The sequence below is a fragment of the Protopterus annectens genome, chromosome 1.part1 (assembly GCF_019279795.1).
Source record: "Protopterus annectens isolate FY-2018-M chromosome 1.part1, PAN1.0, whole genome shotgun sequence".
NCBI lineage: Eukaryota > Metazoa > Chordata > Ceratodontiformes > Protopteridae > Protopterus > Protopterus annectens.
In genome coordinates this window covers 318,402,504-318,417,945 of record NC_056726.1, presented here as the reverse complement: position 1 = coordinate 318,417,945, position 15,442 = coordinate 318,402,504, and the positions used below count along the sequence as shown (strand labels likewise).

The window sequence follows — 15,442 nt, the reverse complement described above, 5'->3', positions numbered from 1 at the left end:
GAGATGCTTCAACTGTGGAACCTGTGGATGTCTTTACCTTGGATGGGTCCGGAGCCGCTGTGCAGGCACCGGCTTCTGAGGGTGTATTCAGGCCTACGGACTTGCATATTAAACCGACGCCACCTTCATTTAGGCCAAAATCTTGAACCATGCCTAAGAAACCGATGCCCAGGCTGCATGCTCAGACCTCTATGCCTAAAAAACAAATGATAAGAATTGCTGAAGATCTTATAACTCTAATCAGGGGAAGCTAACCTCCCCCTTCTAAGAGACCTAGGACTGAAGTATGTTTTGAATCTTCTGAACAGGATTCTGAATTTTCTGATTCTTCTGATGATCTGGATTTGCTCTTATCTACTTATGAGGATTCTGATGCAGAGGACTCTATTCCGTCTGCTTCCCCTCCAAAGGATTTTTCTTTTGGTGAAACCTTACATACTCTAAGGGAGCATTTTCACTGGGAAAGCCAGGATTTGTCTGATTCAAAAAAGAGGCTTGGAAAGCCAGGATTTTTCTGATTCAAAAAAGTGGCTTAGGGATTTCTTACTCCTGGCTCAGCATAGGCCTTTAGCTATTCCTCCTGTACTAGATATTGTTGATGATGCTTTCTCAGAGTCTAGTTTGGCCCCTGATTCTTTGCTTTCTGCTCCCAGAAAACCTGACAGATATTACAGGGTTCCTGATTCTCACAAGTTCCTTTTTAAAAATCCTATTGCGAATCCAGAGACTATTTCACAGAGACCCAAAGGCATTAAGGCTTCTACTGCTAAAAATCCTACCCCCTCAGATAGAGACTCCAGGGTGCTGGATAGATGAGGTAAGAAAGTTTACATTTCTGCAACCTTGGCCATTAGGGCTTTAAACTGCCAGTTTCATATGTTAAAGTATCAACAACATGTTATTGGATTGCTTAAACAGAAAATTATGTTAATTCCTGACCGTGCTGAAAATAAAGAATTACAGGATTTAATGCATTCTGCTGAACAGGTTGGAAAACATACTTTGCAATGTGGATTTGATTCATTAGAGGCCTCTTGCAGGGCTGCTGTTACTGGGTCTGTGCTCAAAAGGCATGCTTGGCTTAAGGAGGACTCTTTGCCTGATCATGTTAAAGCTAAATTGTTGGATGCTCCCAGGACCATCTGTTTGGCAACAAGGCTGAGGAAGTTCTTAAAAAGATGGAAGATAAAGCTAAATCTATGCAGACTGGTAAAGATTTCTTACAAGTTTAGCCTCCTAGATTTAGTAGGCACTGGCCCTCTATAAATTGGTCCTTTCCAGCCCTCTCCAGGTCTTTTCAAGCCAAACCCAGACACAGCAGAAACCCCAGGTTTCAGTCCCAAGAGCCACACAAGACTAGGCAGTGGGGGGTTTCCGCACCCAAACCTGGGAGCAGTAAGACTCCCCCCTATGGAAAAGCGTCTCAATGACTTCCTTTTAAGACTTCCAAGCACTTCCCAACTGAATGCTCCTTTAGGCGGAAAGATTGGTCTGCAGGCCAGAAACTGGGAACTCATTACCCAGAACAGATGGGTTTTAAATATAGTGTCCCAAGGATACAGATTTCATTTCCACACATTACCAACACCAGGCGAGTGGCCAGATCTACCCCCAAGTCAGTGGGCAGAGGCCCAAAATCAGGTACTCTCTCTCCTAAATATGGGGGCTATTCAGTTGGTACCAGAAGAGGAAAAGGGACAAGGTTTCTATTCAAGACTTTTCCTGGTAACCCAGAAAAATACATGGTGTCCTATCCTGGACCTTTCTATTCTCAACACCTTTCTGGTGATTCTAAAATCCAAAATGCTGACTCTTCACCAGCTGCTTCCTGTGCTAGGCAAGGATGCCTGATTGGCAACACTAGACTTAAAAGAAGCATCCTGCACATCCCTATCAGGGAGTCTTGCAGAAGATACCTACGCTTCAAAGCAGGCTACATGCACTGTCAGTTCTCTGCACTGCCCTTTGGCTTATCTACTGTGCCCAGGGTATTCACAAAGTGCCTATCTCCAGTCATTGCATTTTGCAGGCAAAGAAATATTCAGATATACCCATACCTGGACGATTGTCTAATTCAGGCAGAAAGCAAGGACATTCTTTTCAATCATCTGGCCTTTTTTCAAAGGGTACTGACTTGTCTGGGGTTCACCATAAATGAAAAGAAATCCCACCTGGTACTCTGTCAACAAATTATATTCCTGGGAGCAAGCTTGAATACAGCTTCCCAGATGGCTTTCCTCACGCCAGAGAAACGGATACATTTGACAACTTACTTCAAACAAGTGGCCACAAAAACCCAGCTATCTGCAAGGCAAATACTGCAAGCCTTAGGGTTCATAGCCTCATGCATTCTTCTAATTCCATATGCAAGGTTGCATATGAGGAAACTACAATGGTATCTCAAAAGCCTATGGTGTCAACATTCACAGGATCTGGAAGCAAGGATTCCTATCATACCTTGCCTATGCCTAGAGTTCCTTTGGTGGGCAGAGGCCTGCCACCAAAACAGGGGACTACCATTCACATTATCCCCTGCCAAACAAATCTTAACAACAGACGCATCAGACTATGCATGGGGGGGGGGGGGCTCACCTGGCACGGATGTGCATTCAGGGCAAATGGAACTCAAATCAAATGCACCTGCACATAAATCAAAAGGAAATGTTAGTTGTACAGAATGCTCTGACAGCCTTCAAGAATCACATTTTTCCAGGACAACTAATGGTAAAGACGGACAACACCACTGTCATATGGTACATAAACAAGCAGGGGGGGTACACATTCTTACCCCCTCTACAGACTAGCCATGGCATTGTGGAACACAGCCTTGAGCTACCAAGTGAATCTACAAGCTCAATTCCTGCCAGGAAAACTAAATACACTGGCAGACGGACTAAGCAGAAACCTCATGGACCCACACGAGTGGAAACTGGAACCAAAGATTTTCAACATGCTGACAAGCAAATGGGGAGCCCAGATATAGACCTGTTTGCCTCCCCCCAGAACCATCAACTGGACAAATTTGCACAAGGATTCCCCAAAAGCAAGCTTGGAAAGTGAATGCTCTATCCTTCAGCTGAAAAACCTATCTGTTTATGCATTTCCTTCTCTGCCTCTGCTCTCCAAGATACTACTAAAGGTCAAACAGGACAAGCCAAGGACGATTTTAATTGCACCAGACTGGGCTCGCCAACACTGGTACCCACTCTTGCGCAGTGTGTCACGCTTGGCTCCATGGCACCTGCCTCAGCCTCCTTCCCCGTTGTCTCAGCAGGATAACATGATTCTGCACCCTCAGCTGCAAACCCTGAACGTAGCAGCCTAGCTAATTACCTAATCTCTCCTTTACCATCCCTCAGTAAATTAGTGATGGATATCATTTTAGAGGCAAGGAGGCCTAGTACTAGAAAATCTTATGCTGCAAAATGGAAAAGATTCTGTGCTTGAAACCAATCTCAAGGAATGAACGCAGCATTGCCCAATTTACCTCAGATTCTACAATACTTGACTGAGATGCTTCATAAGAGCTTGCCTTTTTCCTCCATCAAAATTCATGCCTCAGCCATTTAAGCTCATTATAGCACAGAGCCTCCCCTCTTCTCTCACCCATTGCTCAAGCAGTTCCTCAGAGGGGCCAAAAATCTAAGGACACCCATAAGAGCTCCACCCCCAGCCTGGGATCTTAACTTTGTCTCAGAGAAACTCACTCTTCCTCCTTTCGAGCCAGCTGCTACTGCAGATTTAAAATTTCTTTCCTGGAAAACAGCTTTCCTTTTGGCAATCACTTCTGCAAGAAGGGCATCTGAATTACAGGCCTTTATGGCATTGGAACCTTTCATCACCTTTCATGCGGACAGGGTGCCCCTCAGAACCAATCCCTCCTTCATGCCCAAGGTGATATCCAGTGTGGCTCTTAATCAGTCCATTCATTTACCTACCTTCTTTCCTACCCACAGAACAAAGGGGAATGGATACTGCACTCTTTAGATGTGCACAGACAGCTTAGATTCTACTTGAACAGGACTAAACCTCAAAAGAAATCTGAACAACTGCTGGTGGCATTTGCTGCAGGGACAGGAGGAAAGCTATTTCAAAACAAACCATTTCAAAGTGGATAGGCCACTGCATTCATTTCTGCTATAAGCACTATGGAAAACCTATCCCACAGGGCATCAGACCCCATTCAACCAGGGCTGCATCTACCTCTACAGCCTTTCTCAGGTGTCCCTACTAGGGACATCTTAGAAGCTGCTACCTGGAGTTCTGTAATACTTTCACCAAGCATTATCATTTGCCAATTTTCTCAAAATCCAGGGCTGGTTTTGCCACTGCAGTCTTGCAGGTCCTTATAGCCGGTCCTAATTCTATTTAAATTCCTCCTCCCAACCTTAGCTTTGGGAATCTACCCAAATGTAATGACTGCAACAGTGAAACACGAAGAGCATAGTACAGTTGTGTACACTTACCATAAATGTAGATGTTTGAGTGTATTCACTGGTGCAGTCCTGGTTACCCTCCCTCCAGCCCCCTTTTCTTCCTTTGGCTATACCTCTACTCTCACTTACTATGCTTTAAAAGCTTTTTGGTGTATTTGCTTTTCTGTTGGAGGTATATCCTTGTATTTATAGATTTAATTGCTTCCCATTAGGGGGGCACCTGACATCTCGGGCAAGAAAAACTGATGTAATGGCATCGGCTGCATGTTTTATACCCCTGACGACCTGACGTAATGGAAGAAGGGACAGCAACCGACGCAGGACCCAAGACTTTGTTAATCAGGCCGACTGAGGGCTACTGCAAGCAGATAACCCAAATGTAATGACTGTAACAGTGAATACACTCGAACATCTACATTTATGGTAAGTGTACACAACTGTACCTTTTCTGTAACAGGGGTTAGGCTTTCCTTGATGGGAAGGGCTTAGTCAATCCCCATGTCACAGAAAGTCATAGGAGGGAATTCTGAGCTCTGGAAATCTGCCATTGTAAGTGTTTGTTCAAGCACAGAACCCATATGTCACTGAGGATTTGTGAAATTCAAATATATACAGATTCATGTGAGCAGAACTTATGCAACTGTACTTTTCAAAGGTCCGAACACTTTACAGACATTACACTGCCATAGCTTTATCATGTTCACCAAAGTAAAGATGTGCATATGCTGTCTAGTTATTTCATTAATTAAAGCCTATAGGGAAACTAGTGAAATGGCATCACAAGACTTGAACATTTTTCACTTTATAAGATCTCAGATTGGGTGCCCATTGCTTGTATTTCAGATTACAGAGCACCAAGCACTTAACACCACCAAAAGACACAGTAACCCAAGTACCTGTAATTAGTACTGCACCTCCAAAGTTGCACTACCTTACTGCAAGGAGACGATCTCCTTTTGCTTTTCTGAAGGTAACTCTTATTTCCCTGGTGTTGCAACCTTTTAGTTAAAACATTGCCTATATGTTTGCATTGCTTTATAATCTGGTTCAGTTTTTCATGCCTCATTGCAGTTTTTTGATATGTCACTTTTGATATATCACTTTCAGTATGCTATGATTTGTGCAGCAACGTTTCAAAAACTAAAGCAGATCCTTTAGAGTCAATAATTACAATTAAAGTGACAAATTTATTTAAATAATGGTATTTCTTTGTACTGAAACTCAGATATTTAAGGGGGACAAACCATTTTTGTAGGCAAAGTAAGTGATTTATTTGCAAATTTGTATTTTTTAATGTTTCTTTGTAGGAATGTCATTGCTTTCTACTTTCTTTGTGCTCATTTCCAGTGGGTCCTTTAAGGTACTTATGGCTGCAGATGCGTTGGTACTCCATGAAAGTAATCCTACTTTAGATTGATACAGTGCACATTGAAAATAAATTAATTTCGCATGCTTTGGTAATAGTAGTAGTTGAACTCTGCATTTGACTTTGGACCAAAATAATAAAGGATATCAGTGAGTGATGGCTTCTTGCTATTAAGTATTCTGTAAAATGACTCACCTAAATACAGAAAAGCAGAACAAATATATTGCAAAGATTAAACATTAATACTTACGTTTGTATTCCTTAATCTGCGCTACAATGAATGTTGCTTTGTTTTACTCTTCTGTTTCTTATGTTTCCCTTTTTGTTTTCCTTCTCAGATGAATACATCTCTGTTAGGAAGTATCGGTATGCTGAACTCTGCTCCCCAACTTCGTTGCATTAAAACGTATCAGGTACCCCCTGTCCAGCCAGCCTCTCCTGGATCACAGAATGTTCTGAAACTGGCAAGGCTTATTTGGACCTCAAATCGCAATGTTATACTCATGGCCCATGATGGCAAAGAGCATCGGTTTATAGTATAGTTAGGGATTTTTGAAATAAACAGTGATCTTTTTTTTTGCTTCTTATTGTTTCCAAATCCCCATGTTTACACTTCACTTGTTTACATTTATTTTAAGAAAATGTACTTCTTTGGACTTTGGTGTGAATTTTAAGGTCAGACATTTTTATGACAAAAAACAACTTTTCAAGGTTAAATGTGGAATTATATTTGATGTGATGCTTTCAGGAACTATTTTGTCTTCATCAACTGGACCTGCCAAGTGTGTCATATACAGGTTATCACTATTACATAGAACTGATATTTTTCTCAGAAAACATTTTTTTCTAGGTGTATATGTTTGCTCCCTGTTCTGTTACTTTGTTTAGATATTGCTGAACTTATAGTAAACTTCTGATACATGGTGTGATGTTAAATAGCACGAAGTCATATGTCATGGCAGTCCCATACTTTATTATTTACTTTCATAGATGGTTCACTAAATTTTAAAATATATAAATTGCTGGTTTTGTTTGCATTAAAAATGTCTTTAGCTCTATTACAGAAATCACAGGCATTTCATTGGTCTTTTATCTTAAGAAGTATTAATAACCAGACAGCAGACGAATAGTGTTATTGTTTTCTTTAGAAGACCAAACTGGAAACAAAAAAATGTATTTGCTAATATGAAGTATGAATATGAATGCTCCCTTTGTCTTCTCCTGAAAAGAGGACACTGACCTAGTGGGACTAACCTGGTTAAAATAAAGTAAATAAATAAAAATAAAACAAACTTCCAAGACATTCCATTTCACTTCTAAAATGATGCTGATTTTAGCAAATTATATTGTTTTAATCCCATAGCTTTCGCATATATGCATTTAATATTTTGCAAGACTTTGTGATCAAATTGTATGAACTCAAAACATATTCTTAAATACATAAAGGTTTTATCAGGAATTTGTGCGGCAAAAGAAATTGTATTTTCTGCCCTGGACTGCCAGCAGTATATAATTTCTGTATTGTACTGCTGAAGAGAAGAACTGCCCAGATTAAAACACAGGAAAGTAAATGTCTAAGGTTCTTAAGTAGTCTGGTCCTACAATCATTTGATGCAGCTGGCTATTTCTGATAAAAAAGCTGCTATTACATAGTGGCACTTTTTGCCTTGGAAAAAGTTATTTATATAACCATCAGTCTACATGACAGAATTGTAATATATTGTATTATTTTGCTGTATGTTACATCAAATTAATTCCAACATGGATATCAGCTGTGTACAACATGTAGTTTAAAACTGATACCACATATTGTCACTTTGTGCATTGTTTTGTTTTCCTTTGTAAAACACTCTAGGATGTCTGGAGTTCCGTTGTGGCGACCCCTAACCAGGAAAAGCCGAAAGACACAAACAAACATGAAACTGTTACTCGTATGCACAGTTTTGTCTATTAAGACTAGGCATCAGTAGTGCTGGTTGCTCTTGAATGTCATAGTAGATTTAGAAGGATGCATTTGGTCTTGCAAAATATGCTGTACAACTTGAGGAAATCATTTGCAAATGTACTTGGAAAATCAAACACTGAGTACAGTGGGTAATGTTAACTAGCCTTTGGTACTTTTAAAACAAAACAATTGTAAATTTAATATTGTTACAAAATTGTTACTAAAGATAGTTTTTACTTCAGAAACATCCTGCTAATTTTACTGCATAGAGTGTTTTTCATAAAAGCAGCTATTCTTATTTTACAGCAGTATTTAACATGTTAAGTTTTATTTCACAGTAAAATCAGATTTTATCCTCTAAACTAAACATTTCCACTACTACTTGGAAGTCATTAAAATAGGTTTCACTTGTTTTATTTGTGTTGTCAAAATCAATATAGACTTCTGACTGTAGCACTGCAACTTTTAGGAACTAGTAACACATGACCTTTCCTAAACAGGAATGGATAGTAATTTTGGAGGTTGTGTGGCATGGTTGCAAATGACTTCAGTCTGAATTATTTCTGGATTTTGAAGTTGAATTCCAGCTCCAGTTTTTATATGGAATAGAATTCAAACAGCTAAGGTGTACCTCTGAACTGTCCCTGATTTTGCAGAATGCCCTTGATTTTGCCTTATATTTTTGCCCTGTCCCTTGAATTTTTTTTTTTTACTTTCTGGTAAATCTCTGAGGATCGTCCTCCATCAATGCCAGACTGAGTTTCACGTTTCTAATTGTTCAGAAACTGCATGTTGATTGAAAATATGACATTCTATTACTTTTTAAGTGAATTAGTTATATTTAAAAATTATGTCTGAATTCGTCTCCCTCCCCTAATTATTTCTGACTTTATCCACAGTGCGTGAACAAATAAGTTGAGAGGTATGAGATACAGTGTATTGTGTTTTCAGAAGTGTAAGTGAATACTTAGGCTAAGTCCTCAAGAGTAATATTGTATGCCGCTATCAGATGAACTGAAACCTTGGCCTTTTAAGTTTTAGATTCATCTTTTGTCTCCTTCAGTGTACATTTCTTTCATCTTACTTCCTAGTTTCTAATGCTTTGACTATTTAATAATCTGTATTTAAAAATATGTAACTCATGCCTTCTTCCAAATAGAAATCAAACCATCTAATTCCACCCCCAACACTGACACACAGTTTCATTTGCAGCTCTTGTTGATGACAGCATAATTAATTGTCTTTAATCTTTTTACTGTAATAATTTCAACATTTTATCATAGTCATGATTTAAGTAGTGTTGAAAGAATGTGTATTATATGCCATGGATACAGTGTCGGAGGTACTTTGTAAACTGAACTGTGATTTCTGCTAAATTTTACCAACGTTTGCTTAAAGATGTACATTCTCTTTTTAACATTCCTTTTAAACTGAATACTACAGCCTATCTGATGTTCATTTAATTTAATTTAGATGTTAAGTTAAAAAAATACAAAATCCTAAGGTGTTACGTGTTCACTGTGTACAAAGTGCTAATCCTGTTTGTTGTTATAGCCAGAATTTCTTGTGTTCCCTCTCTCTAGTTATGGCATCCTTCCTGATCAGAACCTAAGCACTGCAGTGAAATTTGTATTGTCATTCCTGTGTAAGCTCTATTGATTAGTTAGATCTGTATTTGGACTTGTTCTTGTAAACTTAGAACTGTAAGTGGCTTCATTGGCAGTTTACAAGTAATTATATGACGTGATATACTAACATCAGTACTACTACTTCAGGATAATTGAAATTGTGTGTTGTAAAATATTGGTCTGTATTTCATAGCTGTGTAATCATTCATCATAGGAAAGGACAAATGTATTACTTGCTGTATTAAATAGAAATAATGTAAATTCAGTTTTTGTCTCCTTGCTGTATAGGACTGCATATTAAGAATAACATTTTTCTTTGTACTTTTCGTGTATTGTAAATGTTTTATAGTCCAGAATGCACGATTAGGGCTATGGATGCTGTCATGTTTTATGAATGACTTTGTGTTTTTATGTTTATAGCCTTGCAGCTATATTAGAAGGCTAGATTTCTAGTTTTGTATACTGGAACTTGACACTCTGTCATGTTACAGCTTATCTTTTACCTAACTAGGCAGCAGTTCTGACTATATGGACATGTACCAGGAAATGAATTGTAGCTCTAGCTTTCTAAGTGTTCATAAAAGTCAGATGTAGAAAGTCTGCTTAAATAATTTATTACAGATTTGAATAAAATACATTGTGACTACCTAAAACAATACATGGTCACATGGCAGATCAAGAAATGGAAGGACATGACACTAATAGGATGGCAGAGTTGGGCAGTGCTGGATGAACTTTCACCTTTCACCTCTTTAGTTGACAGACAGAGCTGGGTGTTGAAAAAAATCAATAATTTGGAGTCAGAAGGGAAATATTTCCAGCCTCTAACTAGAGAATGTGTTTTGACAAGGCCAGGATAATTCAAGCAGCAAAGAAAAGACAGAATGAAAAAAAGAGGGTTCATTTTTAAAGCTTGACACTTCAAGGTGTCTCACACAGTGATGTAGAGAGAAAGGGAGTCAATAAGTACAAATACCAAAGGTCAAAAATAAAAGCCAGATGAATTCAGAATTTAGATTAAGTGTTTTGAGACATGGTCTTGTTTGTTTACTACAAAAAAGGGGTGATTCAGACTTAAACAGGACCTTTTTATGCATGATAGAAGTACATTAAAATTCTCACCTCATTTGCTTGCACCTGCTACTTGAATCTTCAAAAAATCAATAATTCAAGACTTAAAAAGGTTCAGCAGAGCTGATTAATATAAGCTTAGGCTGTGCATGTGTTTGTTTGTGTCTTCGTAGACATACAGAGTGCAGTTGAAAATCCTAGTTCTGGCCACATTAAACAATAGCTTCCGTCAGTCATTGCAGGAAACATCAGTGACAGAATCTGGAAGATTTTGCCTTACCCTTCTATATGCAGGAATCTGGATTCCATTTTCAGTTTATTAGGATGCAATGACCTTCTGTGACTTATAGTATCATTCTGTATTTTGGGTTCTTTGGCAATAGAAAAAAAAACAGTTGAGTTGTAATTGAATATATGTCCTTAAAAAAGGGGCAAAATAAATAAATAAATATGCAGGTTGTTTGATGAATGGGTAATTGTAAGTTAAGAGGCTTCTTTTCACATACTTCCTAATCCTTAAAGAAGAGGAAACAATAAAGGTTACAGATTGATTTGAGGCTGAAAAAAGAAAGATATGTAAACTATATATAACATTCTGGTTTGGTTTGGATAATTCAGGATTTACCCACAGCTAGTATGGTTTTGTTTGTAAGAGGGAAGCCTGAGTGACCAAACAAAGGCAGCTGGAGGTAAGCCTGCATTAGCCAAAAACAAATGTTATATATTGCTATTATATAATAAATTATTTACAAATAAATTCTTATCTTTAAATGGTATTATTGTATTACAGGACTTACATTTCTGTTGCATCTCTTCTTGCTAACTTCAGCATCTGGATATAACTGTGATGAGTTTACTGTACAGACCAATGCTTGCACAGTGCATCAGATTTGCTTCATGTGCTGCCATTTTTAAAGGTAGTCACAAGTATGCATGGATCAAGCTGTTTTGTTAGTGTAAGTACCATGAGTGATTTGTCAGAATGTTTATTTCCAAATTGTGTGTGTATATACACATACATATACACACACACACATATGCATTCCTTTGTGTGTGAAAGTGGAATATTTTTTTTTAATATGCATGTGGTTGAGTTTCATTTCTCTTAGGGAAAATAGCAGCTATAGTGTTTTTGTAGTAACATTCACAGAGATTTCTGTTTGTTTTAAAGGCAGACTTCTTCCCATGGGTAATGCTCGATTTACAGTGAGCACGTAATTGTGAACAGCTAATTGTTTTTCACATCTTTGGCTACCAAGCTTACTTGAATACATGCAGTAAGATTGTGAAACATCATTCTTGTGTGTGTTTTTGCTCAGCTGTATGACACAGGGATAAAGCCGTAACTGTGAACTAGACAACCTGGAATGTACTAGTGACCCCGGAACTGAAGGAGCCAATGAGAGAGGATAAAAGTGGGGAGCCGATGCTGGCCATACCTCTCAGCCTATTAAGTGCAAGAAATCTGGACAAAGCCAAAATCAAGGGCAGATATTAAATATTACTCTTACAAACTAAGGACATTGTGACAAAAGATTTTGCATTAACATGCATTTTCTGAAGAAAGTTATTTTTTTAAACAAGAAACGTCTTTATTAAATTGTCACTTATGACATAGACAATCATACATTTATATAAATGAAAACAAACCATGTTGACATAATCCTAGTTGCAAGCATTTTACATCACAAACCATACTGACATAACTTTACTTTCAAACATTATATATTACTTATAATGTACCCATTCATTGTCAAACATTACATAGCTCATTTAAGTCCTGCCTTCTTTTAACCCTCATTCCTCCCCTGTATGTATTGTTTCCACAATTCCCATTGCCTGTAAGTATTGCTCCCACAATTGTTCTGAAGGAAATGAAGTCCAAAACTCCATTTTATGTCATTATTTAGTGACTTCAATCCTCAATGACTTGCCAGAAAACCAAACATTGTATGACGAAGTGACCAAAAATATGAGCCAAAAATCTAGACAGTTGAGAGGTGTGCTGCTGGCTTACCAGTCATAGGAGGAGGAAAGCGGTCTGACCCACTGTATTGCTGGAATCTACTGTAGAGAAAGATGTACAGTGGACATATTTTGGTCCTGGGATGTTCACTTTGCTTTGCCAAGTTATTCCCACATTAGTCTTCAAAGAGCATGTATGGAAATGCTCAGACTCAAAAGTGAAGACATTTCAGTCTTTTGCACTAGTAAGAGTATGTTTCATCTACCAGAGAGGGTTAGGATCAGAAGAAAAATAAAAAAGCCCTCATAACTGCCAGGATGATGACTGTTACTGGCTGTTACCAGGAGCAGCTTGTGGTACTGGAGTGCTGGCCTGTAGCCCTACCATTTTTGTTTGTAAAAAACATTTTTACAACATTATTATCAGATTGGTAAAACATAAATTAGCATTCTTTCATGGAACTCACATAGCATACAGTTCCTTATGTGCATGCATGGGGTTTAATTCTGTCAAAATAAAAATGTCTGTCTGATTCAGAAGTAAGAAGTTTTTAGAAACAGCCTGGACTACAGGCATGCCCCCCAGAGAACCAGTCAACTGTCCCTTGTGATACCTTCTCCTTCTGTTTTAAGGGATGTAGAAATGGCACCACCATTAGGGCTGTAAGGGCTGCAAAACAAGACAGCAAGTAGCCTTTTCCTTATTAATCATTTACCTCAAGTGATTGGCGATGCCTGGGACAGCCTGAGATATTGGCAAAAGTGAAATGATAACCTGTTGTGGTCTATGAATGGAGCAAGAAGACTAATGCTAATGTAGGAATTGTATAATTAAGGGGAAAAAAACTTTTTTGGAGTTTATTCAGTGCTGCCACTGCCAACTTATGTTGTATAAGTATGTAAATATTGAATGTTAAGTTGTCAATCTCGCCTTCATTCTTGTTTGATGGGTTCGGAGCCGATCCCTCGGCTCCGACTCGGCACTTGCTAAGCTCGAGAGTCACTTTTACCAGCTCGAGGCAGCCCCATATCCCATGATGCAAGGCGGTAAGTACCCAGATCTCGCGTCAGCTTCCGCTTAGGAGGTCTTCTTTTTACCAGCTCCTGGTAAGTTGTTCACTTTTGTGATATTTAAGCCCCTTTTCAGTCAAAAACCTTTTATTGATAGTTTTTAAGTTTATTTTGTACCTTTCTGACAGAAATTCCCTGTCTCCTTTAATTTTTGTTAGTCAATCTTTTCCCTATCCCATCCCCCCCCTGTTAGGGTGTGTGTGTTGGTTTTTATAGAATACCTTTTGGTATTTTATTTAAGTTAATTTTGACTGGTGTGTGTGTGTGTGTTTTTTCAGCACCGTGTCAAAGGAGAGGGTCTCAGGTTTTAAGAAGTGTGACTCGTGCTGTCAGAAGATGTCTCTGACAGACGGTCACACTTCTTGCCTGTATTGTCTGGGCCCTCTTCACCTGCAGGACTCCTGTGCTATTTGTCACTACTTCAGCCAGAGAGTCCTGCAGGAGAGACGGAATAAGCTGATTCTTAGGGGCCTTCTTAAGTCGGCTCCACCAAAATCAGCAAAACCTTCCAAGGCCCAGGCTTCTGTATCTAAGCCTGCGGCCTCGCCCGACTGCATTGAGTCGAGATCGGCTCCGCTGGAGCCGATTCTGGCTGACAGCTTTCGGCACCGATGGCTATCGGTGCCGAATCTGTATTGACCACTTCGATGTCGGCTCCGATCGGTTCCGACACCCATGTGGCACAGGCATCGGTGTCGGCCCGATCGGCCCGACATTTTTATTTGGTGGCTGTATCGGCCGGAGCCGATACATCGAGGTGTTCTGTCGGCTCCGAGAAGTCGGCTCCGACAGGATCTATAGTATCAGGTCCGATGGCTCATTCCAGGAAGAGGTCGAGGTCTCCTTCCTTGGAGCCGATACTTCGGCCCGGCTTCACCTCTTCTAGCGGAACGGAGCCATCGGAGCCGATCTTCAAGGTCATCCAGGTTGTCAGATCATGACCTAGAGAGAGTGGTCAGTAGATTACTCAAGTCACAGGTACTGGCCCAAATGTTACACAGTCCGTCTCAACAGACGACTGTTGGTCCACACCCCGTTACAGTTCCTCCTTCAACTCTACCCCAGAGCTTGGAGTTGGAGTCCTCGAATGGTTACTGCTACGGCTGGAGGACGGATACCCCTTCTGTCCCTTCAGCCTCTACTCTTATCTCCTCTTCGAGACCTTCCTTAGAGGGATTCCGTGGTCGGGCTTCCATGGTCTCCTCCGAGGGGGTGAGTGGCATCGGACCCTTGTCCGAACCCGCTCTTCCCCTTGGAGCCTCGGCCTTGGTGAGCTCGGCTCCGACATCTGCCTCGAGACTTCCCTTCGGTGGTCCCTGGAGTTCCTAGCTCTTGGAGCGGGTTCTCGACCTGCCTGGGAGGAGCTAGCTGAGGTGATGAAGAGTGTACTGGCCACTGGTATCAGTCAGCAGTCTGTTCCCGTAGCTCCTCCCTCTATAGTACCTGTTGACATCTCTGCCACTTCTCTTGCTACAGGACCCAGAGATCCTCCGCCTCAGGTTTCCCCATTGGGAATTTCCCCTCTTCCGAGGATTCTCCTGATGTTTCGGGAGATCCTCCTAGGAAGAGGACTTGTAAGAGGAAGCATGTAGACTCCCGAGTCTGTCACTTGGATACTGACTTTGATGAGTCAGAGGGATCCCCTAGATCCCCTCTGAGGATGTCTCCTTCTCAGACATCCTAGAACTTCTGAAACAGAGGGGAAACTGGCCCACCAACAATCCCTCTGAGGATGAGTCAGTATACCTAGAGGCGTTTGGATCTCGGCCCTCCACCTCCTGGGTGTCTCCGCCTTCGACCCCTTATGCAGGTGATTGCACGAAGGCGTGGGCAGCTCCTGACTCTGTAGAGCCAGTCCCTAGGAGGCCTTCAAAATTTATCACTGCCCCGAGCGACAAACAATTCCTTACTAAGGGTGTCCCCGCTGATGCCATGGTGGTGGCTGCGCCACCAAAAGGAA

At 40.3% G+C, this 15,442-nt stretch overlaps 1 protein-coding gene across 2 annotated transcripts in view; it reads left to right on the top strand.

The window, feature by feature from the left end:
* Positions 1-9,640, top strand: part of WDR7 (WD repeat domain 7) — a 3,592,087-nt gene extending 3,582,447 nt beyond the window's left edge. For both annotated transcript variants that reach the window (XM_044074906.1, XM_044074897.1), the window contains one exon: positions 6,141-9,640. In XM_044074906.1, the coding sequence (XP_043930841.1) occupies positions 6,141-6,344 (204 nt within the window). In that variant the 3' untranslated portion in view covers positions 6,345-9,640. The remainder of the gene's footprint in view (positions 1-6,140) is intronic.
* Positions 9,641-15,442: the final 5,802 nt, after the last annotated feature.